This window comes from Gymnoscopelus braueri, assembly GCF_963280865.1.
Source record: "Gymnoscopelus braueri genome assembly, chromosome: 13".
Lineage (NCBI taxonomy): Eukaryota > Metazoa > Chordata > Actinopteri > Myctophiformes > Myctophidae > Gymnoscopelus > Gymnoscopelus braueri.
This window is the reverse complement of record NC_137615.1, coordinates 5,084,304-5,110,338: the sequence shown is the minus strand read 5'-3', so window position 1 is coordinate 5,110,338 and position 26,035 is coordinate 5,084,304. Positions and strand designations below refer to the sequence as shown.

Here is a 26,035-nt window from a genome sequence, read left to right as displayed (position 1 = left end):
AGGAACGGAATAAACGAGGCTTTTCGGACCCGACTTTGTCAAGCCTGGATTTGGCTTAAGGCCAGGCTTTTTTAATTCACCTTTTGAGGAACAGGCCCCAGGAGGAGCTGGTTCCTGTTGATACCTTCATGTTGTCACTCCACACCTCGGATGAATGAATGAATGACTGAATGAATCACCTCCTGTCACCACTAGGCTTTACACTCGTTGGGAAGCCTGGCTTTCATTAAAATCTGACTAGTTGTGATCCATTCTATGTCATGAATTCCCTAAATAATATTAGTATATCTGGTTGGGCTCCACAATGTTATTGTTCCCCTACATCAGTGGTCCAGGGACCACCAGTGGTCCTTGAGGGGGTTCCAGGTGGTCCCCAGCTAAATGACCAAATGGACCCTTATAGATTTCTAACTCTTGAGAGTGTAAAATGAAACCAAAAGGACCCTTACCCCTTCATTTTACCCCCCCAAGAGTTAAATTATTGTTGAAACATCTGCATTACTTAATTAAATAATTGTTATTTTGATCAACGTTGGCCTGTTATCTCTCCTTTTGGTACCAACATCATATCCAATGATAACAAAATATTCTAAGTTTTGGGTCTTGGACACAACATGGACATTACCAGACAAAGTATACCAAGAAATACTTGAAGAAACCTGCTGGATTCATTTATGGGTATAGGCACTGCCTCTCTGACGCCCCCTGGTGTCCAAGGCAGTGTTGATTTTGACAGCAAATTTAGTTTTAGTCATAGTCTTTTGAATACAATTCCAGTTTAGTTTTAGTCATATTTCAGTCCTCTGAAATGTTTTAGTTTTTGTCTAGTTTTAGTCGACTAAATATCACAAGTAAGACGCGCGAACGCGGGAAGCGAACGCCAAAAAAAAAGAAAAAGAATGAAAAGAAATCATCTAAAAAAAAGTAACCAATAAAAAAATATATAAAAAATAGAAAAAAATACAAATTCACAAAAAAATTTTTTTGAATGTTTTTGAACAATTCAACAAAGTGTTTGAAGTGCCTGTTTCACCCACTTCCGGGGGGCGGAGCCAAAATCCGAGCCCTAAGTATTTGTTCGTAGACCCCCACTTAGGGGGGGTAGAAAAGGTTTCGGAGCGATTCGGGCACTTTTAATTTAACATGGGGTTTCAATGGGGAGTTTTTAGGAGCCTTCTCCGGGGCGTGGCTTCCGGGGGAAGGGGCGGGCTTAAACGCAACCTTGACAGGTGTGTTCAGTTTTCAAAGACCTTTCATTTGATGTATGGTACGTCTATATTGGACATTTACTTGGCTGCACACAGGGCTGAGGATTTGAGCCACACATACTGCACACAGAGACACAGAGAGATATGCACACAGAGACACAGAGAGATATGCACACAGAGACACAGAGAGCCACAACCCGAGCACGGTTTCATAGTAAGCTCCACTTGCGCGGAGGCGCGCCTTTGGCGCGCCTCCTTCCGCTGCGTTCGCAATAAGATTATAGTCGACTAAATCTACAGTTGATTTAGTCGACTAAAACGTATGTTGGCGGTGCCTTGATGGCATCATAATGGATGATTTTGCACTTGGTTGCATGCTGAAAATAGCAGATCTACAAGCTCACAACGCGTCGCGACGCGTTGTGAGCTTGTAGATCTGCTATTTTCAGAGCGCAACACCCGAGCGCAACCAAACTGACTTGTCTTTTAGTTCTACTGGATCTCTTCTCCACTAGTCACTAACTAGTATTTTCATCTAGTTTTTATTTGTTGATGAAATTGTCAATATATTTACTTGTTTTAGTCGTCGTACCTTAGTTTTTATTATTTCTTTGACAGTGAAAAAAGGTAGCCAACTAAAAAATGCTGTCATAGTTTGAGTCGACGAAATCAACACAGGGATATTATTTTTGGGAGCACAGGCTATATATACAATTCTGTCGATTCTCTCTAGACTGAATTAGAACATATATTTAAACTATTGTCTATTGTTTATTGTTTATTATTCATTTATTTATTTCTCCACTCTCTCTCTCTCTCTCTCTCTCTCTCTCTCTCTCTCTCTCTCTCTCTCTCTCTCTCTCTCTATCTCTCTCTGTGCCTCTCTATCGCCCCCTGCAGGTGGTCCAGTTGTTGCTGTGTGACCTGCTGCTGGTGATGAGGACCAACGTGTGGCGTCTGCAGCAGCAGCAGGGCCCCGGCCCCGTGGGCACGGGGGCCCCGGGGTCCGCCGGGCCCCTGGGGGTCCAGCCCGCCTCGCCCTCGGAGCTCCAGGGCTTCCAGCAAGACCTCAGCTCTCTGCGCAAGATGGCCCAGACCTACAGACCCGCCATGAGACGGGTACGTGTGCGTGTGCGTGTGCGTCTGTGTGTGTGTGTGCGTGCGTGCGTGCGTGCGTGCGTGCGTGCGTGCGTGCGTGCGTGCGTGCGTGCGTGCGTGCGTGCGTGCGTGCGTGCGTGCGTGCGTGCGTGCGTGCTGGTGAGGTTGTTGTTCTGAAGACTTCAATGTGTTCTCGTGAGGTTCAGCTGAACATCCTGCATGAGTCATCATCTCTCTTTTCTCTCTCTTATCCCACTCTCTCTGTCTTTGTCTCTCTATCGCTCTCTCTCTGTCTCATTGTCTCTCTCTCTCTCTCTCTGTCTCATCCATCTCTCCTCTTCCAGTTGTTCCTCCATGAAGCTACAGCCAGGCTGATGGCGGGGGCCAGCCCCACCCGAACACACCAGCTCCTGGACCGCTCGCTCAGACGGAGAGCCACCCCCGGAGCCAAAACAGGTGTGTGTGTGTGTGTGTGTGTGTGTGTGTGTGTGTGTGTGTGTGTGTGTGTGTGTGTGTGTGTGTGTGTGTGTGTGTGTGTGTGTGTGTGTGTGTGTGTGTGTGTGTGTGTGTGTGTGTGTGTGTGTGTGTGTGTGTGTGTGTGTGTGGAGCCACCCCTGGAGCCAAAACAGGTGTGTGTGTGTGTGTGTGTGGAGCCACCCCTGGAGCCAAAACAGGTGTGTGTGTGTGTGTGTGGAGCCACCCCTGGAGCCAAAACAGGTGTGTGTGTGTGTGTGTGTGTGTGTGTATTGTTGTTAGGAAGTATCGTTGTCATCGTCACTCTTGTGGAGTTATCAGGGCCGTCTGTCTCGTGGCAGCCTTCTGTTAGTTTATTAATATTTAAATCATTATTTCAGTTTTTAATTCTGTTAATTTATTAACTCTTTCACTGCCAGACTTATTTCTGTCTGCGTTTGCACACTGCCAGCGATTTCCCTTTTTTCTTACCTTTTCAACTGGCCACAGAATATTTATATCCACGTATGATCGATCGCCAGACGGCTGCTGAGCACGGAGAGTATCACTGTGCTGCCGTGAGGGGGAAAAAAAGACCGACCCCTCCTTCCGTTCTTACAGGCTGTTGAATATAGCATGTCTCGCCAAAATGCAGGGAAAAAAAGAGAAGTCAAGATACAGCTGTTTTCCCATAAACGCTAAACAGGAAGTGGATGGGGGGGGGGGGGAGGGGGGGGGATGTGGGGATGTGATCTCCTGGATCTTTTTGACTTGAGGGTGAAAATGGTCACTCAGGTGATAGAGAACAGCGCCATCTGGTGGAAAACTGGTCGAGATTCTCGTCAAATCTCGTCCTTGGCGGTGTGTGGGCGTTTGGACAAAGTCTCGTCAATTCTGGTCCTTGACAGTGAATGAGTTGATATTTAAATAGTTATTTCAGTTTTTCATTCCTATGGGCGTTACTTTTTAATGTTTCATTCCTGAGATGTTCGCGAGTCAACAGTTAAGTTAAGCTGTAATCTGTTTTACACATTCTGCTGTTAGCAGAATTTGTCTTGAGAGAGATTATGGCGTCTTGAGATCTTTAACCCATTAAGACCTGGAACTGTGTCATTTATAGATTTGAGCTAAAAAGCATTATTTTACACTTTGGGCTATTCAAAAATAGCAGATATACAAGCTCATAGCGCGGCACTCGGTGCCGCGCTATGAGCTTGTAGATCTGCTATTTTTGAAAAATCGTGAAAATGTGTGCAAATCTTCTGAATAAATATATTTTTTAAGCAAACATTTTTAACTCAAATCTTTGCTTCTGGGGGGGTCCCTGGAACAAAATATTTTGATGGGGGTCCGCGGCCAAATACATATCATTTTAGGGGGTCCTTGACATGAAAAAGATTGAGCACCACTGATATAGAAACATAGGTTTTTCAGAAAACTGAGATTTAGGAGACATGTAGAATCGGCTTCAGGTCTCAATGGGTTAAGCTGTAATCTGTTTTACACATTCTGCTGTTAGCAGAATTTGTCTTGAGAGAGATTATGGCGTCTTGAGATCTTTAACCCATGCCCCTCCCCCCTCTCCCCCCCCCCCCCCCTCTTCCAGAGGAGTGTGAGACGCGGCCGGGCCAGCGGGAGCAGGCGGAGGCGGTGATGCTGGCGTGCCGCTTCCTGCCGCCCTCCTTCCTGTCGGCGCCGGGCCAGCGGGTGGGCATGCTGGCGGACGCGGCGCGCACCCTGGAGAAGCTGGGCGACAAGCGCACGCTGCACGACTGCCAGCAGATGATCATCAAGCTGGGCAGCGGCACCACCGTCACCTCCAGCTAGAGAGAGAGGGGAGGGAGGGGAGGGAGACACACACACACACACGGCATGCACACGCACAAACACAGTGGTGTGGTCGTGGGGGGTTGGGGGGGGGCGGGGCTGTGCAGGGAAGGGTGACGTCATCTCTTGTTTTTGCACACACTGTATATCGTGGCCAGTGGTGGAAAAAGTACTCAAATTCTTTACTTAAGTAAAAGTACCAATACTGCAATATAAAACTACTCTGTTACAAGTAAAAGTCCAGAATTCAAAATTTACTTGAGTAAAAGTACTAAAGTATTGGCATCAAAATGTACTTAAAGTATCAAAAGTAAAAGTACTAAATATTTGAAAATAGCAGATCTACAAGCTCACAACGCGTCGCGCTGCGACGCGTTGTGAGCTTGTAGATCTGCTATTTTCAAATAGCCTAGGTATAAAATAGGGCTAAAGTGGTTAATGTATGTTTCATTATATCATAGTTTATATCTGAAAAGTAACTAGTAACTAAAGTTTTCAAGTAAATGTACAATATTTGCCTCTGAGATGTAGTGGAGTAGAAGTAAAAGTAATGGAAATTGGAAATACTCAAGTAAAGTACAAATACCTCAAAATTGTACTTAAGTACAGTACTTAATTAAATGTACTTAGTTACTTTCCACCACTGCTGTGCAGGGAAGGGTGACGTCATCTCTTGTTTTTGCACACACTGTATATCGTGGCTGTTTTGGGTGGAAACCTTGTAAGTCCAAAAAAAAAAAACCTTGTTCCAATGGATCCAATGTATTTATTTTTTTAGTCCCAGGCTCTTGTTTAATACTATTCATTGGTTTAACATTTATAAAAAAACCAACAGACAAACTGAACAACTTTTTTGAACATTTTGAAAATGGCAAATCTAACACACCCTACGAGCTGCTTGTAGATCGGCTATTTTCACTACGTTTGTGCTCCTGTGACAAAGTGGGACATGAATTAACAACAAAACAAAAAAAAGCAAGAAGTTACCGACAGCCACGATTTATAGAATGTTTTATTTATTTTTTATTTTTCTCACACGGGGAAGACACAACAAGTTTTATTTGTTACAAAACACAACAAAAACACCCTTAAGGCAGATTTTAAACACCACGTCGTATGACGTTGGGTGTCGCTAGCCTGACATTAGGCCGATCAGAGCTTTTATAGATCGGCTGGTTTTAGGCACCGTACGGGGAAAGACCTGGGAAGTGTGGAGAGGTCGGAGGTCATGTCTGTACACACCAGTGGTGGAAAAAGTACTCAAATGTTCTAGTAGTAAATGTTCTTAAGTAAAATGTACTTAAAGTACCAAAAGTAGAAAGTACTCATTACGCAGAATGTCCCATTTCACAAGTTTTCAAAATGTATAAAAATCTACAATTTGTAGTGTCGTAAAAGTGCAACATTTGCCTCTGAGATGTAGTGGAGTAGAAGTAAAAGTATTGAAAATTGGAAATACTCCAGCAAAGTGAAAGTACCTCAACATTTTACTTAAGTACAGTACTTGAGTAAATGTACTTTCCACCACTGCTGTGTACACACACACACACACACACACACACACACAGTTTCTTGCGTTGTTTTTGGCCTACAGCTAAAGGACATTGTGACAGACTGTACCTATCATATCACATCATATCATATCATATAATCATCACATCAGACGGAGCAGAATTCTTCGCCATGATGACCTGCCGTCGCTCGCTCGCTCGCTCTCCTGCGCTGTTTTTTTTCTTCCTCCAATCAGAAGCCTCCTTTTCAAAACCACCCGGGAGAAAAAAAAGAGTTGGCGCCTGTTGTTGTTATGGTTCAGAATTTCATCTTATTTCAGTTGCTATACCAAGAATGTAGTTTAAATTTTATTTTCTCCTCTTTAACTATTTATCCTACTGAGCTGAATTATCTGTTTGTGTCAATGCGTTGTAGTGAGAGGTTTGGCCACAGGGAGGCGCCGTAGCACCCCGCCCACCCTTGGACATTGTGAATGTGTGTGTCTGTGTGTGCGTTAAGCACAGGCGGGTGGGGGAGGGGGGGAAGGGGTGTTTGCACTGCCTTTATTCAGCGGTGATGAGGGGATGAGGAGGATGCACCTTCTTTTGTTTTATAGGCAATGCATTCAAACGTGATTGGTTAGTTGGAGTGGCGGTCTGTTCCTTATTGGCTGCAGGGTTGGCTGGGGTGTCGTCTCACGTTAACTACTTAAACCCCAGCATCCATCCATCCATATTCTGGAATTTAGCAGAAAATAAATAGCAGATCTACAAGCTTATAGCTTGTATTTTCAGCGAAGATATTCATAATGTAGAGCGAAAAACGGAAAAGACACTAGCATAGAGCCCTGAGCCCGGGGGACTACGCTCAACAACGATATGGGGTTTAAGTGGTTAAGAGGAGGAGCCTAAACCAAACCTGGATTGGTGAGATTAAAGGTTGATTTATGCTAAAGTCTCATAACGGGGGGGGCGGGGGGGGGTGGGGGTGTCGCGCGTCGGGAATAGCCGATCCACAAGCTCGCAACGTAGATCGGCTGTTTTCGATGTTTTCGACAGTTTTGTGTCTAGCGGTCAGGGACATTTTGACCTTTGACCTGCTGAACAAGCCTCAGTATCTCTTATATGTGCACTATAGCCTCCCGGGGCTGTTTTCAATTAAATTAATAAATATTAAGGCTTTATTGCGATTGATATTTTTTTCATAGTTTTTCTTTTTCTTTTTTTTCTTCCCCCCATGTGTATATATATATATTTTAAAGTGTATTTATAATCTTTATGATCTTTGATCGAACAGTGTTTCCCATCAAGTTCAAGTCATGCGTTTTGTTATCTTCAACAAAGCAGCCCCTTTATTTTATATTTATTTGGTAGTATTGAAATATGACCCCGACATAGGCATGCATGGTGTTGCCATCATCGTAAGGTGCAAAAAAAAAAAAGAAAAAAAAAGAAAGAACCTAAATTGGCCGAAGGGTGTGGTCTCTTTGTCTAAACGTCAAGGTGACTCTTCTCTTCTCGGTCGACAGTTTGCACTATTGCACAAGATGTGTGTGAATCCCCCCAAACCCCCCCCCCCCCACCCGAGTCATCAGTGTTCGTAGCATCCTGCAGCTACGATCGCTACGAGCCTGATTTTATGCCTCGTAGCTTGACGCCGGCGTCGCAACCCCGGTCTACGAGCTCACGACTTGTGGCGGACGTGACACGTCAGTGGTGGAAAAAGTACCTACATTTCTTTTACTTAAGTAAATGTATGTAAAAGTGCAGAATGTTCCATTTCAAGTTTTCAAATGTATAAAAATCTTTTGAAAATAGCAGATCTACGAGCTTGTAGATCGGCTATTTTCAAATGGCCAAAATATATTGGGCTGAAGTGGTTAATGTATGTTTTGTAATAATAATCACAATTGACAAAGTAACTAGTAACTAAAGCTGTCATATAATTGTAGTGGAGTAAAAGATACACTCAAGTAAACAAATACCCCAAATGTGGTAAAATGAGTAAATGTACTTAGTTACTTTCCACCACTGCACGTCGTGGGCTTGTAAATCGGCTATTAATAGTCGCGTGACACCGTCGTCATACGACGGAGTGAAAATCAGGCCTCGTAGCGGCTTGGACGGTAAACCCAGCCCCAACCCGTCTGTTGTAAAAGATTTGGCACTTTTTTGTTTTCTTCCTGTTAAACGTTTGATGACAGACTGTTATTCTTTACTGACGACGTTTGTAGAAAAGCACCGGTGTCGTTTTCAGAAGAAAAACACATTTTAAAATCTTTAGCATGTGATTTCTCTCTCTCTCTTTCTTTCTTTCTTTCTGTCTGTCCGTGTGTTGTTGTCTGAGGAGGATCAGTATTTTTCTAGTGTGTCATGTGGTGAAAGACTGGAAGACGACCGGTTGGATTCTCCACTGGAGAATCGACGACCAACGTCGTCAAAATGTAATCTTTAAATGCATCGTTTTACTGACACCCCTGTCTCTTCTCGTCTCCCTTTTCCGCTCGCTCTTTGGTTTATTCCTCCATGATGTAAATATAAAGACCCTTTTGTAACTAAACCTTTGACTTGGTGTGATTTATTTAAAACATTTCGTTCAGAGGGTTTCATAAACCAGTCTACAGGCCCATCCAGACTGCGGCCAGCCCCACGTGGGAGCGATACGCTCAAAGCGCACAATAAAGTTCTCAACGTCCTCCCCCTGTTGGAAAGGGAGCATCTTTGGGCGCATATGCATGGTTCAAAAACAAGTACTTCAAATGATCAAATGAATCAAGTATTATTATAATAAAATAAACACAACAAATGATCAAATGATTAGGCCAACCAAATTCTATAATAAGAAACGGATGCATTTTAACTAAATATAATTACAAAACAACACTTCACCTCCTTGAAGAAAGGGACAGTTCCTGATCTGCTATTTTTGCAGGACTGTCAAACAGCTCACCCCTGATATACCCCATGGCCCCTCCCACCACCAGACAGACCAAATAATCAGGGTGATCTACAATACTGTGTACTTCCTGTTCTTACGAAATAAACCAGCACAAAATACATTATGTACATTTCATTTTTAACTTTGCTTACAGTGCCAAGTGTGCCTCTTTGACACGGTCAAAACCTTGTCCTTACACAAGTCATCTCTATAATCATGTACTATAGTCATCTCTATAATCATGTACTATAGTCATTTCTATAATCATGTACTATAGTCATCTCTATAATCACTAAAGTACACAAACTCATAAATCATAAGATTTGTATTTAAAACTTTCAAAAGTATTAAGAAATTGTCAAATAAATGTCAAGATTTCATTAGAAAATGAATGATAGATCAGCCATTGGTAGGATTCGAGCCCAGGGGCTTTGGGTCATGTAGAGAGTGACTTTACACAGTGAGCTATTGAATGGTTTCATCTAAAAAAAGGCAGAGATTTGTGCTCCAAACTGCTCCATAAACAATCCAGACAAGCAACAGCACAACAAAACAACGATATATATATAAAAACAAAAATAAATTCAACTGCATATCTTGATATATTGTGTTTGTATCGTTGTTTGTTGTTGGTTAAAACGGGAAGAAAACAGATTCGTAGCGGGCAGCATGGTAGCTCACTGTGTTAAGACCATAGACTGTAAAAAGAATGGACAGTGTCACGCCATTGGTTTCTACAGACCGAAAATGAAGCCAATTGTTTAGGAATCTGTAATCCACCATCTTTAATATATGCCAAAGAGCACGTTGGGAACAGGAACCGGGAAACAATCCCCAAAGAATGCTATTGGTCGGGTAGCTTGTCAATCAAGAGCGGGGGCGGGGAATGAATGCTATTGGTTGTGTAGCTTGTCAATCAAATCATCCCGCCCCCTCCTAGAGCATAGCCTACTCTTTATCAAGTTCAAGTTCAAGTTTATTATGTCCCAAACTGGGCAATTTATGTTACAGCAGATAGTAAGAAACTCCAACACACAGTAAACATACATACCTTAAGACACACATAGACATAGACATAATCACAAGATCCAGATAATCATAGCTACCTCCTCCTGCTGCTATTATTGATGGCACGAATGGAAGTAGGTACAAATGAGAATTTGTACCTAATGTTTTTAGCTGCAGGGGTCTTTAACCTTTGGCTGGAAGGCAAGAATTCATATTCAGGATTTAGGGGGTGAGTTTATTGTCAATTTTAAAATAAAAGGGATTTAGCAAAACGCATATCATGATGATTGAAAGGAGACTTTAAACTAGCGACTGGAAGCATATAGTATTTATGACAATGTTTATTAAGGTAAGAAAATTAAATCTAAAGTTAAGTCAAAAACCCATCCGCTTACATTGAGAGAATATTCTTTCTGACACCTGCAGGGGTAAAACAGCGAAACTACAGATCATTCATATGAACTGTGTCTTCCGTATTGGAGTCAATGTAAATATCTCAGGGTGGCCCCTTGCTTAAGACACCGTCTACATGATCCAAAGGCTGTGGGTTCAAATCCACCTGCTTCTTTACATGCTACACAGTAATTCTCATTAAAAATGTTCGCCTTAAAAATATATATATTCAAACATATACAAATATATATTGTTATGTTCAAAGATTTGCACAAATATTCTCGATTTTTCAAAAGAAAGCTCATAGCGCGGCACTCTGCGCTATGAGCTTGTATATCTACTATTTTTGAATAGTCAAAGAAATCTTAAAATGACACCTGGAGCAACATATTGTAAAAATGTTTGCTATTGAAATAAAATCTCGATTAAAAATTACTTTTCTTAAAATTACACAAATGATGCTTTCCCTGTCTTAAAGGGTTAAAGTACTTGTAGAATTCATGTGTAATAATAACACATTCCATTAAAACCAGGTTAACAAACTGGAGTACGACCATTGTGAGGTGTAAGGGACTGCATTCACATTTTCCCTAGCCTCGACTCCAGCTTTTATTTTCCTTCGCGTTTTGCTCAAAAATAAGAGCCTGGACCAGGCTGTTGACGTTCCTGGTATAGGAAGTGGGAGTCAACCTTTCATTTCCCCAACCAACCGGAGTGCAGTGGGCGTCGCTCCAAACGTTGTGACGTCAGGGCTCTCAATACTGCACATTGGGGGAGGAGGAGGGGCGCGGGGCTGACGGACAGATCGGTGAACCAATGGGAGCCAGCTGATGTTTTCTCCGGAGATTTTGAATCCGCCCCTCTAGACCACATATCAGACGGGCTAGGGCAGCCTACATTTTCCCTAAAGAACATGCAAAAACAGACAGAGTTTGGGTTTTGGCACTTAATAAAGAGGTGGAGAGACGTGGAGACTCCTATTACTGAACAAACACTCTATAGCAATGATTACCATCAGAATATAGAGCTATTTAACACTTATTTTAACCAAATAAAATCACTTACCCTACCCCTACACATTCCCCGCCAGAGGTTTTTTTTTTTTTTACTTCCCCCATTGCCAGCATTGTTTTAACCATTTTTTAAGTAGTCACAAAATATTTTCCGTGATCACCGTCCTCATGGTGATCCCCTCATTACACACACACACAGGAGTCTCGTAGAATCGTGGAAAAAAATAATCCGATTGCGGTAATCCGTTCCATAATTGCAGCCAGTTGAAAATAACATGTTTCACCCAAAATAACATGGTAAAAAAAAAATTACACAGGAGCCGAGATACAGGATTTTAAATAATAAGTTAACCAAGGAGTGAATGGAGTTAGACATCTTTGGATCGCGATATCTCTGGTTCTGTGTGGATAAATGGAGAAAAACGGTTATAACCGTTGTTGGCGGTAAACGGGTGTATTTTTAAACAACGGTTATACTTGTGTTTGGCAGGTAATGTTTTAAACAGAAAATGCATTTTCAGGTCAGCATACCAATTTTATCCAATCAGGATAGAGAACTCAGTCATGATACAGATTAAACAAGTGAAATTGGAAGTGATGACACAGATAAATGAGCAGATACAAAATTGGAACTGGAACACTATAAATGAAGCTGATAAATGGGTACTCTCTCCTGATTGGCTGGGATTTTGTCACCTACCTAAAAATGTATTTTCTTAAGTTTATTAAAGAGCAGGAGAGACATGGAGACTCCTGTTACTGAACAAACACTCTATAGTAATGATTATTACTATCAAAATATAGTGCTTTAACCTTTTTTTTACTTTTTGTTTTAACCAAAAGATATTGGTGTCAATCTGTTTCTCTACAGTCCAATCTGTCCTTAATGTACAGTTGAGCAATGGTGTAAAGTAACTAAGTACATTTAGTCTAAGTACAATTTTGAGGTACTTTTACATTACTGGAGTATTTCCAATTTTCACTACTTTTGCTTCTACTCCACTACATCTTATGCTTTTACTCCAATTATTTGAAAACTTTAGTTACTAGTTACTTTGTAGATTTAGATTATTATTACAAAACATACATTAACTAGCCTGGTAAACCCTCCCTCCGGAAATCTCATTTCCATTTGATGGAAATGAGATTTCCGGAGGGAGGGTTTACCAGGCTATACATTAACCACTTCAGCTCTTTTACTTTTTGGCCAAATAGCAGAACTACAAGCTCACAATGCGTCGCAATGCGATTTGTATACATTTCAAAACTTGTGAAATGGGATATTCTGCATAATAAGTACTACTTTTGGTACTTTAAGTACTTTTTGATACCAATACTTTTGTACTTTTACGCAAGTACATTTTGAATTACGGACTTTTTCTTGTAACGGAGTACTTTGCAGTATTGATACTTTTACTGCAGTATTGATACTTTTACTTAAGTAAAACATTTGAGTACTTTTTCCACCACTGCAGTTGAGTGATGTCTGTCTGTCAGAAAGACAAACACACTAATTTTTAAAAAGGTTTTTAAAAGATGTTAAAAGTTTTTAACTTGTCACTTTAGAAATGTGCAGATAGTCTGTTTACACTTTATCTTCAACCTGTAAATAAGTGAAGAAGCAAAAGACGCTGGTATGGAACTCCTGGTTTACTGGGATGGGGTTCAATTCCCTCCTGCAGTGTCTGCTGATTTCAGGTTAAAAGTGTATTTATACTGTAAGTGTAGTTTAATTTAAAGGTTAAAAATGTATTTATAAGTGCAAGTTATGTGTAGTAATTTGAAGGCTGTGTGTAAATATGTATTAAAGTGTATGTAGCTATGTACTAAAAGTGTCTATTTATCAAAAGTCTATGCATCGATGTACAATACTATGGTACTGACTAATAGTTTTTTTTCAGTTCCAGGAATTAGCCACGACCAGAGTATTATACTTTTTTCAGTTCCAGGAATTAGCCACGACCAGAGTATTATATTTTTTTCAGTTCCAGGAATTAGCCACGACCAGAGTATTATAGTTTTTTCAGTTCCAGGAATTAGCCACGACCAGAGTATTATAGTTTTTTCAGTACCAGGAATTAGTCAGCACCAGAGTATTAATGTTTTAAAAACTAAAAATTATAATACTCTGGTCGGGGCTAATTCCTGGAACTGAAAAAACTACAATACTATAGTACTGACTGAGTATTAAAGTGGTTTAGTCAGTACCATAGTATACATCGATGCATAGACTTTTGATAAATAGACACTTTTAGTACATAGATACATATACTTTAATACATATTTACACACAACCTTCAAATTACTACACATAACTTGCACTTATAAATACACTTTTGACCTGCAATCAGCAGACACCGCAGGGAATTGAACCCCGTCCCAGTAAACCAGGAGTTCCATACCAGCGTCTTTTGCTTCTTCACTTATTTACAGGTTGAAGATAAAGTGTAAACAGACTATCTGCACATTTCTAAAGTGACAAGTTGCAGACCTTTAACATCTTTTTAATACCTTAGAATATGTGAAAAATGTGGAATGTTTTGGAAGTATTTTAAATATACAAGGGGGAGAAAATAAGGGAAATAAAATGAACAATTATTTTAGGGTTAAACCCTCAGTCTGTAATGTTTCCTTTTGAGGGACTAAAATGAAGTCGAGGGAGGGGCAGGGGGGCTCAACAGCCAATGAGGATGGAGGGAGACACACATGTTGTTGTGCGTGTTGTAGATCTTCGCGAGAAATAGCAGATCTACAAGCTCACAACGTTACAAGCTTGTAGATCTGCTATTTTTGACGAACGTTCCCCCCAGAATAGGGATGCAGGTGTTCAAGTGGTTCAAAAGTTAAGTATGAAGTTCTTTTCAACCTGTCCTCTAATGGAAACGACTATTCTCTAGTCCAGCGCTACTCAACACGTGGCCCCAAATATTATAATGAAGGATCCCAACCCTACACAATGAACATAAAGAATAAAACATAAACCATGCAAGTGTAAATGCAACACAATGAACATAAAGAATAAAACATAAACCATGTAAGTTTAAATACAACACAATGAACATAAAGAATAAAACATAAACCATGTACTGTAAGTGTAAATACAACACAATGAACATAAAGAATAAAACATAAACCATGTAAGTGTAAATACAACAGAATGAACATAAAGAATAAAACATAAACCATGTAAGTGTAAATACAACACTATGAACATAACGAATAAAACAAACCATGTAAGGGTAAATACAACACTATGAACATAACGAATAAAACAAACCATGTAAGGGTAAATACAACACTATGAACATAAAGAATAAACCATGTAAGGGTAAATACAACACTATGAACATAAAGAATAATGACCAAACCATGTAAGGGTAAATACAACACTATGAACATAACGAATAAAACATAAACTATGTAAGGGTAAAAACAACACTATGAACATAAAGAATAAAACAAACCATTAACCATATAAAGGGTAAATACAACACAATGAGCAGGGCACTGCAGGGAATCGAACCCTGTCCCAGTAAATCAGGAGAACCACACCAGTGCCTTTGTTTTTGTTTTGTTGTCATTTACAGGAAGAAAACAATCACATTTACATTTCAACAGTAAAGTCACTTCAAAATTTACAATGTAGATATTCATTCAGACGTTCGTTATCCAGAGTGACTTACAATAAACAAGGTAAACACATAGAATGGCGAGACAGTGTAGTCAGTCTTATGTACAGTATAATATGGTGGTCAAGGCTATAGGTCAAGTGCTACGGGCTGAGGTGGAGTCTGAAGAGGTGAGTCTTCAGATTACAATGAGCTGGTTAGTTACGCTGAAAAATGCTAATAAAATATAAGAACACTGCTGCAGAGAATTACGCTGTTGGACACATAGAATTCCTGAAGCAGCACAGCTGTACAGTTACAGATAATGAGCCTATTGATATTAGATACCGTAATGTTTAGTGATATAGCGCCTTTAAAAAAAATAAGAATTGTTACAAGGTGCTGTACAATAAATGCAATTTAAATTAAAAAAATCACAGAGTAAATGGAAGTTAAAACAAAACATTACCACTTAAAGTGTTTGCGAAACAAGTATTTTTTGTGTGAAATATTACATAATTTCCAATTGATTATGCTATTATGTAATGATTTTGACAGGCCTATGAAGTCATGATGACCAAGAAGAAAACAAAGCAAAACCAAAGAAATTTTACAAAATACATGTCAATAATTACCCAACTGTACAACTATAAAAAAGGAGAAAAACTAAAACAAAATACAGATGCACAATAAACCAACCGATATTCAAATTCATGATATTCGCGAATATTGTTTCCCCTCACCTGTCCTCTTGCTGACCTCCCTCATCGATCCCGTCACAGTTCATCCATTTACCAATTTAGTTTAACCATTTCACACGGCTGCCATGTTAAAGTACAAGTCCGGACTAAGCAAATATATTAGTATTTAATTTATTTTATTTTATTTTATTCGCAGTTTTGCTTTGTTTTTGAGACCAGCTACAGTCAGTAAATATTCCTCTTTTTCCTTTTAATTTCCTACAATTTCTTTTTTAAATAGAATAAAACATTTACAGAAATAAAAAGTTCCTCACATTTAAAAACAAACAAATTCTGTTTAAAATATTAAAATAAGAGTAGTGAAAATAGCAGATTTATAAGCTAAGCTTGTAGATCTGCTATTTTCACTAGGTCCCAGGGAAACATCACATTTCTCTTTTGGGTCTCGAGCTAAAACGTTAAGATACTCTTTACACTGAAATGTTTACATCGCAGTGTGTTTTTGCCATTGTATGTTTGTTTATTGTTCATTTCAGATCCAGAAGTGACTATTCTTCCTGGGGTCAAATAGTACAATTAAAATGAATCAATTAAAAAAAGTACATATCATGAAAACACAAGAAATTACAAACAAAAAGACGTTGTGAAAATAGATTTACAGGCTTGTGTGCTTTTAATCGGGTAAACGATATATAGATCATATTTATCAAAAAACAAACTAAAGCAAAAATATTCACAGAACTTACCATTGTGTGATACAATTAGTCAGATTGCTTAGGACCAGATTTTAGGAAAATGTGGACACGGCTGACAAAAGCGCCACATTTTTTCTATATGCTCTCCATCACCATAAGTTTCATTTTGGACGGGGAGCCACGTCATCAAGATGGCAGAAGGCGGCCATCTTGGATTTCAAAGATGGCCACCATGTAATATCTATAAGTGCCAATATCTCGGTTTCCAAGCCACTTAGAAGGTCAATCTTGGTGTCAAAATATATGTTTTTGGGGTCAAGGAATTCAATAAAGCTATTGGGAATATCAACAAGTGACTATTTCTGCCATGATTTGGACATTTGGTTCATTCTGGCAATATATCTGATACGAGCGGTGCGTCATAATCAGCCGTTGCTGAGCTAGGTGAGACATTTTAAACCACATCGTGTTGTACCGCAAACTTAACTTAAACTGTCATTTACTTGACCAATTAGTAAATGATAAACACACAAAATGAGAAACACATGGCGTGGCTTCGATGTGGATCTCTGCCGTCATGGTGATGATGTCATATTGATGACATCACTCTTGCCTAATTATGGAGGGGGCGGCATCCTGCACACATCGGTGTTGCTAGGCATGCATGGCAACCGATTATGTTGTGAGTGAGGTCAGACCAAAGCTCTGCTCAGATATATGAGGTGTGAAGACACTATAGACTTCCACTTCTAGACCAGAAGATGGTGTGTCCACATGTGTTGTGAGAGAAAGGGATACAGAACTTTGGTAGACAAAGAATACAGGGAGATAGAGAGGGCACATTTTCCAGCACAACTCTGTTCCCATCACAGTCCATGTACAGCAGCAGCGCTGACCATGAACCGCCACTCCTGGGAGGAGTGTGGTCCCAATCCTCCCAGACTAAGCTCTCCTGTTCTGAGTGTACCTTCACGTCTCATCCGAGCCACGACGACCTCAACCGCCAAACGCTGAGGCATGGACATATCTGCTCAGGGGCCCGTCAGCAAATAGTCAGCTCTGTAACCAGCCGGAAACAAGGAGACACAGACCCACCAAAATTTCAAAGTCATCAACGGTTTACCGAGGTTTTAACTCAACCAGGAGATGTAAAGAAAAATCTGACGATTTACAAAGGAAAGAAAACTCACATCTGTAAACAGTGTCACAAAAGTTTCAGTGAGTCAGGTAGTCTGAACAGACACCAGCATGTCCACACTGGAGAGAAACCTTTCCACTGTAAACTATGTGACAAGAGTTTCAATGATTTAGGTAATCTGAAGAGACACCAGCGTATTCACACTGGAGAGAAACCTTTCCACTGTAAACTATGTGACAAGAGTTTCAGTGTCTTCGATAGTCTTAAGAAACACCAGCGTATTCACACTGGAGAAAAACCTTTCCACTGTAAACTATGTGACCAGAGTTTCAGTGTCTTAGGTAATCTGACGACACACCAGCGTATCCACACTGGAGAAAAACCTTTCTACTGTAAACTATGTGACAAGAGTTTCAATGCCTTAGGTAATCTGAAGAGACACCAGCGTCTCCACAGATGTCAAATCTGAAGACACACCTGCGTGTGCACACTGAAGAAAAACCTTTCTACTGTAAACAGGTGGCAAAAGTTTCAGTAGGTCACATAGTCTTAAGACACACCGGCATTTGTGAAACATGTATGATGATTATCCATAATGATCTCACAGAGCATTCCAATCCACGCTGGAGGCTAATATAACCAAATCACGCTGTTACTGCATGCTTACAGAGAGAGAGAGGAGCAACGATCCGGTGGGAGGTTACCATAATGCTTCATTTATGCACGTACCGCATATAATAATAATAATAATAATAAACTTTATTTGTATAGCACCTTTCATGACATGAAATGCAGCTCAAAGTGCTTTACAGAGCAAGAATACAATTACAGTTAGAACCAATTTAAAGGTTTAATGACATTCACTTTTACACCACATTCAAAGTCTTTGTCCTGGTCCTTCAAAAGTGTACAAAAAGTTTGAAGTGAAAATTCCATTCCAGTGATCCATGGTAGGTGTTTTTCTCTCACATTTCTAAAGCCTTTTCAACTGCAATGAAAAAAGAAATCTTTGCCTGCGGGTGTCGCTGGTGAGGGATTTTGCCTGTCAATCATCGCCTCTGCTCCGCCCCCCCCCAAAGGAAAGGATAGGGGAGGGGAGGGGCGAGGAGGAGAGTGGGCGGGATTAATCGACTGTGACCTCACTGTCGAAGGGCCAAGCTCAGATTACTTTTCAGCCTAGTTATTCAGAAAACCCCAGACCACAGAAAATCCACTGAATGTTCTAAGTTCAGGTTTTTTGGGTGTAATTGAGGTCATAAAACCCCAAATAAAACATTGAAAATAAAAAAAAGTGAAAATGAATGTCATGATACCTTTAACAATAAAGCAAACAAAAATAAAATAAAATAAAAGCAAAAGCATAAAACAACATTAAAATAGGCAATACAGTGAGGAATTAAAAATCAACCAAAGAATCAGCTAAAAGCAAGAGTGAAGAAATAGGTCTTGAGCTGTGCTTTAAAGCTATCGACAGAGGCTGCCTGTCTTAGGTGTAATGGGAGTTTATTCCACACTGTCGGTCCGTAAAAGCAGAATGCTGCTTCACCGTATTTTCTATATGTCATTGTAGGCACCTCGAGCAGGTCAGCACTTGAAGACCTGAGGGCCCGGTTTGGAACATATCTCTCTAGGCAGTCAGAGAGGTAGGAAGGTGCCAGACCATTTAGAGCTTTATAAACTATTAAAATAAATTTAAAATCAATCCTAAAAACAACCGGGAGCCAGTGTAGTGAAGCTAGAACTGGAGTGATATGTTCTCTCATCCTAGTTTTAGTTAAAATTCTGGCTGCCGCATTTTGAACAAGTTGTAATTTGTCAGTTGTTTTCTTTGGCAGGCCAGAGTAGAGTGCGTTGCAGTAATCAAGCCGAGAGAAAACAAAAGCGTGGATCAACGTTTTTGCATCGTCTAACGACAGATAGTCTCTAATTCGCGCAATATTTCTAAGATGAAAGAAAGCAATCTTGGTGACATGATTAATGCGTATTAAAATTCAATTCAGAATCGATAATAACCCCCAGGTTCTTTACTGTGGTGTTACTTTCTACAGCCAGGTTACCACGTCTACTTATTATTGATTCTCTCTGCTCACTGGAGCTAATTATGAGAACTTCGGTTTTATCCTCATTTAGCTTAAGAAAGTTCTCACTCATCCAGCATTTTATACTGGACAGACAGGTCAACAATGGGTCTAGAGCACAGGGGTCGTCTGGAGCTACTGAAAGATACAGCTGGGTATCATCAGCATAGAAATGGAAGTTCACTCCGTGATCAGCGGTAGTATATATGTTACAGTATGATTGGAGAACCAGTACGATTGAAGAAAGCGCGCTCGTTTTTACCACCCACCCAGCACTAGAGGGAGCCACAAGCCAGGCTTGTGCACAAACATATATGGCCACACACACACACACAGAGTCTCACACACACACACACACACACGCACGCGCTCATGCTTTTTTTGGTTTATTGAAAGCAGGACTGTTTAGATACTTTTATTGTGTTCTGGCTTTTGTTTTACTTTCTCCCTGACACACACACACACACACACACACACACACACACACACACACACACACACACACACACACACACACACACACACACACACACACACACACACACACACACACACACACACACACACACACACACACACACACACACACACACACACACACACACACACACACACACACACACAGTGATCCATGAAAAGAACTATTCTGTCCCTATCGGTTTACAAATCAAACGGCGCTGAGTCGACTAGTGGAGCGTCGGCCGGTCAGCGCGGGCACTCGCGCCTCGAGGCGCGAGGGCGCGCTTCCTCGGCCTCAAGCTCCACTAAATCGGCGCGCCTCCGTCATGGACAAGCGTGTGCGTGTGAACTCGTGTTCAGCGTTCCCCTCATAGATATTATGGTTCCCCTAGCGTAGCTTCCTGGTTGCTATGTGGGGGGGAACAACAAAAGACAGGTCCGCTCGGCGCATCAAAGCCCCGCCTCTCCGCGTTCTCCTTCTCCTCCTCCTCGGAGGAGGAGAAGGAGAGAAGGAGAGGACGGGACGGTTTATTACGCGAGGAGGAGGAGGAGGAGGAGGCTCCTCTTCCTCGCGAGCCTCGCGTAATAAACCCACGCCTCGCAGCGCCGCATCCTCCTTCTCCTCCTCGCGAGCCTCGCTAATAAACCCTGTCTCGAAAAGCCCCGCCTCCCCCCGAAGGAGCCCCGTGCCTAAAAACGAGCGCTCTGTCTTCAATCGTACTGGTTCTCCAAACGTACTGTGACATATACAGGGAGAACAATAAGGGACCCAGAATTGAGCCCTGTGGAATACCAGAACAGATGTTGTGTTTGTCTGAGTCAAAGTTAGCTAGACTGACAAAATAGCTTCTGCCTGTTAGGTAAGAGTAAAACCAAGACAAGGCTGTGCCTGACAAACCAATCCAGTACTCCATGCGTTGTAGTAGAATTGTGTGATCAATCGTATCAAAAGCAGCGGTTAAATCAAGGAGTAGGAGAACAGATACATTTTTGTCGTCAGCGGACACCCTAAGATCATTAATTAAGTGCCGTTTCTGTGCTATGACCTTTCCTGAAGCCAGATTGGAATTTGTTATGAACCTTATTGTTCTGTAGGAACACATCCAGTTGATGATAGATAGTTTTTTCTAAGACCTTGCCCAGAAATGGCAGATTAGAGATTGGTCTATAATTACCCAGCACCAATGGATCGAGGTTGTGTTTCTTGAGTAACGGCCTGACTACAGCCGTTTTCAGTGAGTCTGGAAAGACGCCTGAAAGTAGAGAGCTGTTTACAATTCTTAGGATATCTCCAATCACACTGTCTAAAACCTCTTTGAGAAACGGGGTGGGTATTGCATCCAGTGAGCAAGATGATGTCATCTGTGATATAGTTTTACGGAGTTCCTCTTCATTAATTGCGCAGAATGATATTAGGCTTCCTCTGGAGTGATCTACATTTTTGCACCATGCACCATTTGCCGCATTTGCAGTGCTAGCAGCAGCATTCATAATACCAGCTCGAATGCTAAAAATGTTGTTTTCAAAAAAGGATGCGAACTCATCACACTTAGCTTTAGAAGCAGGGAGCGACTCCTTGTAAGCCTGGGGGGGGGTTGGGTTTAAGAGATGTTCAATGGTAGAGAATAAGACTCTGGCATTTTGCTTGTTGTCATTGATAATGCCTGAAAAATATGCCTGCCTTGCCAAGCGCAGTGCTTTGTTATAGGCCACTGTTGACTTCTTAAAGATCTCTAGGTGGACAGTGAGTTAGTTTTTTCTCCAAATTCGCTCAGCTCTACGACATTCTTTCTTGAGTGAGCGCATGTGCTCGTTGATCCAGGGTGTTACTCTAGAGTTAAGTTTCTTTTTAGTTTTCATAGGAGCCACTATGTCGAGAGCTGACTCTAATTTGAGATTAAAATGTTGAACCATATCATTCACTGAGGGAGCATCAAGTAGGGGGGGCACCTGCACACACGCCAGATGACGAGGAAACTCGTTTGCTGCAGATGAGCTAAAAAAACGTTTTTTTATAGTATATTCTGTATTGTTTTTCCCTAGATCAGAGACAGTCATATTAAAACACAATAAATAGTGGTCTGTTAGTTCGGGCTTATCAATAATACTGTCAACAGTGATATTCAAACCTTTAGTGATCACCAAGTCCAGGGTATGGCCATGTTTATGTGTTGGCCCAACAACATGTTGAATAAAGTCAAAACTGTGCAGTAACCCATAGCCACAACATCTGAAACAATGTCAACATGTAGATTAGCATCTCCAGTAATCAGAGTTCTGTCATAATTAGTGGAACAGATAGATAAAAGTTCTGATATTTCTGTTAGAAATAAGGCTTTGCTGCACTTTGGAGGTCGATACATACTAATCATAAGCACAGAGGATTGACTCTCCAATATGGTGGCCTGGTATTCAAATGATTTAAAACTGCAGAGGTTTGTCAGAGGTTTGAATTTTAAAGTGTCAGAAAAGATATTCGCCAGACCACCTCCTCTTTTTCCCTCACGTCCTGAGTGAATGAAACTGTACTTTGGTGGGCATGCTGCAGCTAGGGGCACCTATCAGATCCAAGCCAAGTTTCTGTTAGAAAGATAATATCTAGTTTCTCTTTACAGATGATATCATTTACAGAGGAAGACTTGTCATTAAGTGACCTGATGTTAAATAGGGCCAAGTTTAGCTTCAGGCATTCAACTATCTGGCTGTTGCCTCTACAGGGAATGCGTGTTAAATTTGCTATATTTGCAGAGTGTTTAAAGTCACTCCTTGTCCTGGAAGCTCTATTTGAGATAGCAGTGGAAATATTGTAAACCTTGTTTTCTACAAGGCTAACTGAAATGGCCTTGGGCCCAGTCATGATTTTGGCTATGCATAATGGACCCTGCCTCTCTCAGCAGTCAAATGTATTCTCTAGACGTAGGGAAGCCGACAGGACGTTCTTGTGCCTCTGTATCACATGTGCCAACACACCCCTCGACGGGGGGCTCCGTCGAGGGGGGATGGGTGGGGGGCAGGGCACGGTTGGTGGTTGTTGGGCCTGGCGTTTGATTTGGGGGGTGAGTCTAATCCCCGCTCTAATCAAGTCGTTCAAAAAAAAGATGATGATGAGGAGGAGGAAGGTGATGGAGTTGGATAATCTTCCTCAGTGGGTACAGCCACACATCCGTACTCTAGCGTGCAACGCTACGCTAGGTGACGGTAGCCCTTGTTCCGGCCGTACTTTGATATCTTCCGGAGCTCTGAGCAGCTGGTGGGCAGCCCCGTTTTTCAGGAAGTGTAGTTCATTGACTAGTGCTATTTGTACAAGACAAGTGAGAACTGAATAACACTATTCATCATGAAAACATTATGCATGTGCAATATAAAATATTAATATTATCCAGTGATATGAAAACATTAGCTAATGTTTTTATATCACTGGATGATATTAATATTGTATGTCAAGGTGCCTTGACAAAATTAAAACACCATTACATTATTATGAATAGTATTAACCACATGAAACCCAGCATGGGGGCAACATAAGCCAAAAATAGCCAATCTATAAGCTCACAACGCGTCGCAGCGCGACACGTTGTGAGCTTGTAGATCTGCTATTTTTGGCAGAGAGATTTGGTGTTGACAAAAAAGCGTCCAAGAAAGGTAGGTCCGTTTTTACTGAGAATAGAGGGTTTAAGTAGGCTACATAATAATAAAATAATAACTTTATTTATATAGCACTTGAAAACATGAGTTACAAAGTGCTGCTGAACAGCAGTTAATGTTTACGTTTTATTTTACCTTACTGATATATTTTATGCTACAATTGGAGCATAAAATATATAAGTAGTGTAAAATAAAACATACACGTTTTTTTCTTCTTTTTTAAGCATAAGGGAATACCATAGTTAACAAGTAAGTTAATTCTGACAAGCAATAAAGAAAACACATTTAAACAAACTAAAAGGAGACTCGTTGCCCACGTCAACAAACAAACAAACAAATACAGACATATATGTGAATTACATCAATAGTTATGAATGACAGATTCATATGGTAGCGTGCAATTTACGGCAATAAAGCACAGATGTTTCGTTTTTTTGTAGCCCACGTTTGTGTGAAACTGTAGAATTAATAAGAAGAAACTTCTCATTTATTTTGGATAGTAATTTAATTTATTATTCTGCTATTCTTTATTATTCTCATTATAATATAATATTATATCTTATCTACATATAACTGGTCCTCATAATGCTCATTATAATGTAATTTGGATAGTAATTTAATTTATTATTCTGCTATTCTTTATTATGCTCATTATAATATAATATTATATCTTATCTTCATATAACTGGTCCTCATAATGCTCATTATAATGTATATTGGATAGTAATTTAATGTATTAATCTTCTATTCTTTATTGTGCTCACATAAGCTATTCATAAGGGATCGACTAAACAGTGCAAAGTATTCAGGCCATTCACCACAAATAAATAAGGACGTTTACATTTATTGAAATAGAGTGCATGTGTTGTGTGTGTGTTTGTGCTGGAACGTCTGCCTTGCATTTCCCCAGTAAAAAACTACAAGAGACAAACACACCCAGTGGAGAGAACACAGGACGATTGGTTGGTGCCTATCACTTCCGGGTGATCGTTTCTTGAGCGGAACCCGGATGTGCTTTTCCCGGACGCGGATCGCGACCGTTCTTCCGGTTTTAAACTTAAAGGGCAAGACCACTTTGGTAGAGGTTTGGGTTGTGTATTTACCTTGCCATGATGTAACTCCAAAGGTAGACAAGAAATTAAAAATAATTGCTCCATTGATTAGAAATTGATAATTCAAAATATGCTCCTCATTGACTTACATTGTACAGTAAAACAGCTCTCAAAGTCACTCTTTTAGTACCTAAACAAACGCAAACAAAGTTGATTCAGACAATATAGAACATCACCAAACCCAGTACTGTTTTTTTTTTATATAAAAATGTTAACTTACTGTTGATTTTGCCATTTTTATTAAGAAGAAAACCCGGACTGGATTCGCGGATCCGGATCCGGATCTTCAAATAGTAAAATCAGCAGGAAGTTAACATTTTTATTAAAAAAACAAACAGTACTGGGTTTGGTGATGTTCTATATTGTCTGAATCAGCTTTGTTTGTGTTCGTTTACGTGCTAAAAGAGTGACTTTGAGAGCTGTTTTACCGTACAATGTAAGTCAATGAGGAGCAAATTTAGAATTATCAATTTCTAAACAATGGAGCAATTTTTTTTTATTTCTTGTCCACCTTTGGAGTTACATCATGGCAAGGTAAATACATAACCCAAACCTCTACCAAAGTGGTCTTACCCTTTAACATGGGAGTGGATGGGACTTCCGGCATCCGTACGGCAACTTTACGGACGTTTACGGACATGTGTGGCTGTACCCAGTGAGAGACTCCTCTGTGTCTCCTTCCTCTTCCAGCGTGACCGTGGCTGCAGAGTCGACGTCGGGGGCCGTGGCAATCTCCTCCTGTGGATTTAGGCTGTTATCAGCAGTTGACTCCTCTGTGTCTCCTTCCTCTTCCAGCATGACCGTGGCTGCAGAGTCGACGTCGGGGGCAGTGGCAATCTCCTCCTGTGGATTTAGGCTGTTATCAGCAGTTGTTTTCAGTACGCTGTCCTTTGTTTTTGTTTCCGAGTCTTCACTATCAGAGAGTTCATTTGTTATGGATGTTCCTCCACCATCCTTGGTAGGGGGGGGTGTGGCGCCCCCCTCCACTTCAGCTGCAGCGGTGGGGGGTGGTGTGGTAGCGTATTCGTCTACACAGAGCCATTCATATTTTTCAGCAGCGGTAGCAGATAACAGAGCATTATCTGTTGTTATGGAATCTTGTGCTCTGGCCTTGGCAGAGGTTGGCGAAGACATAGGAACATTGTAGAAAAGGTTTGACATAAACAATTTT

At 40.7% G+C, this 26,035-nt stretch overlaps 1 protein-coding gene across 2 annotated transcripts in view; it reads left to right on the top strand.

Moving 5' to 3' along the window:
• The window catches only part of srebf1 (sterol regulatory element binding transcription factor 1), a 45,962-nt gene extending 41,369 nt beyond the window's left edge, over positions 1–4,593 (top strand). For both annotated transcript variants that reach the window (XM_080448066.1, XM_080448065.1), the window contains exons 17-19: positions 2,109–2,327; positions 2,651–2,762; positions 4,366–4,593. In XM_080448066.1, coding sequence (XP_080304192.1) covers positions 2,109–2,327; positions 2,651–2,762; positions 4,366–4,586 — 552 coding nt within the window. In that variant the 3' untranslated portion in view covers positions 4,587–4,593. The remainder of the gene's footprint in view (positions 1–2,108; positions 2,328–2,650; positions 2,763–4,365) is intronic.
• Positions 4,594–26,035: the final 21,442 nt, after the last annotated feature.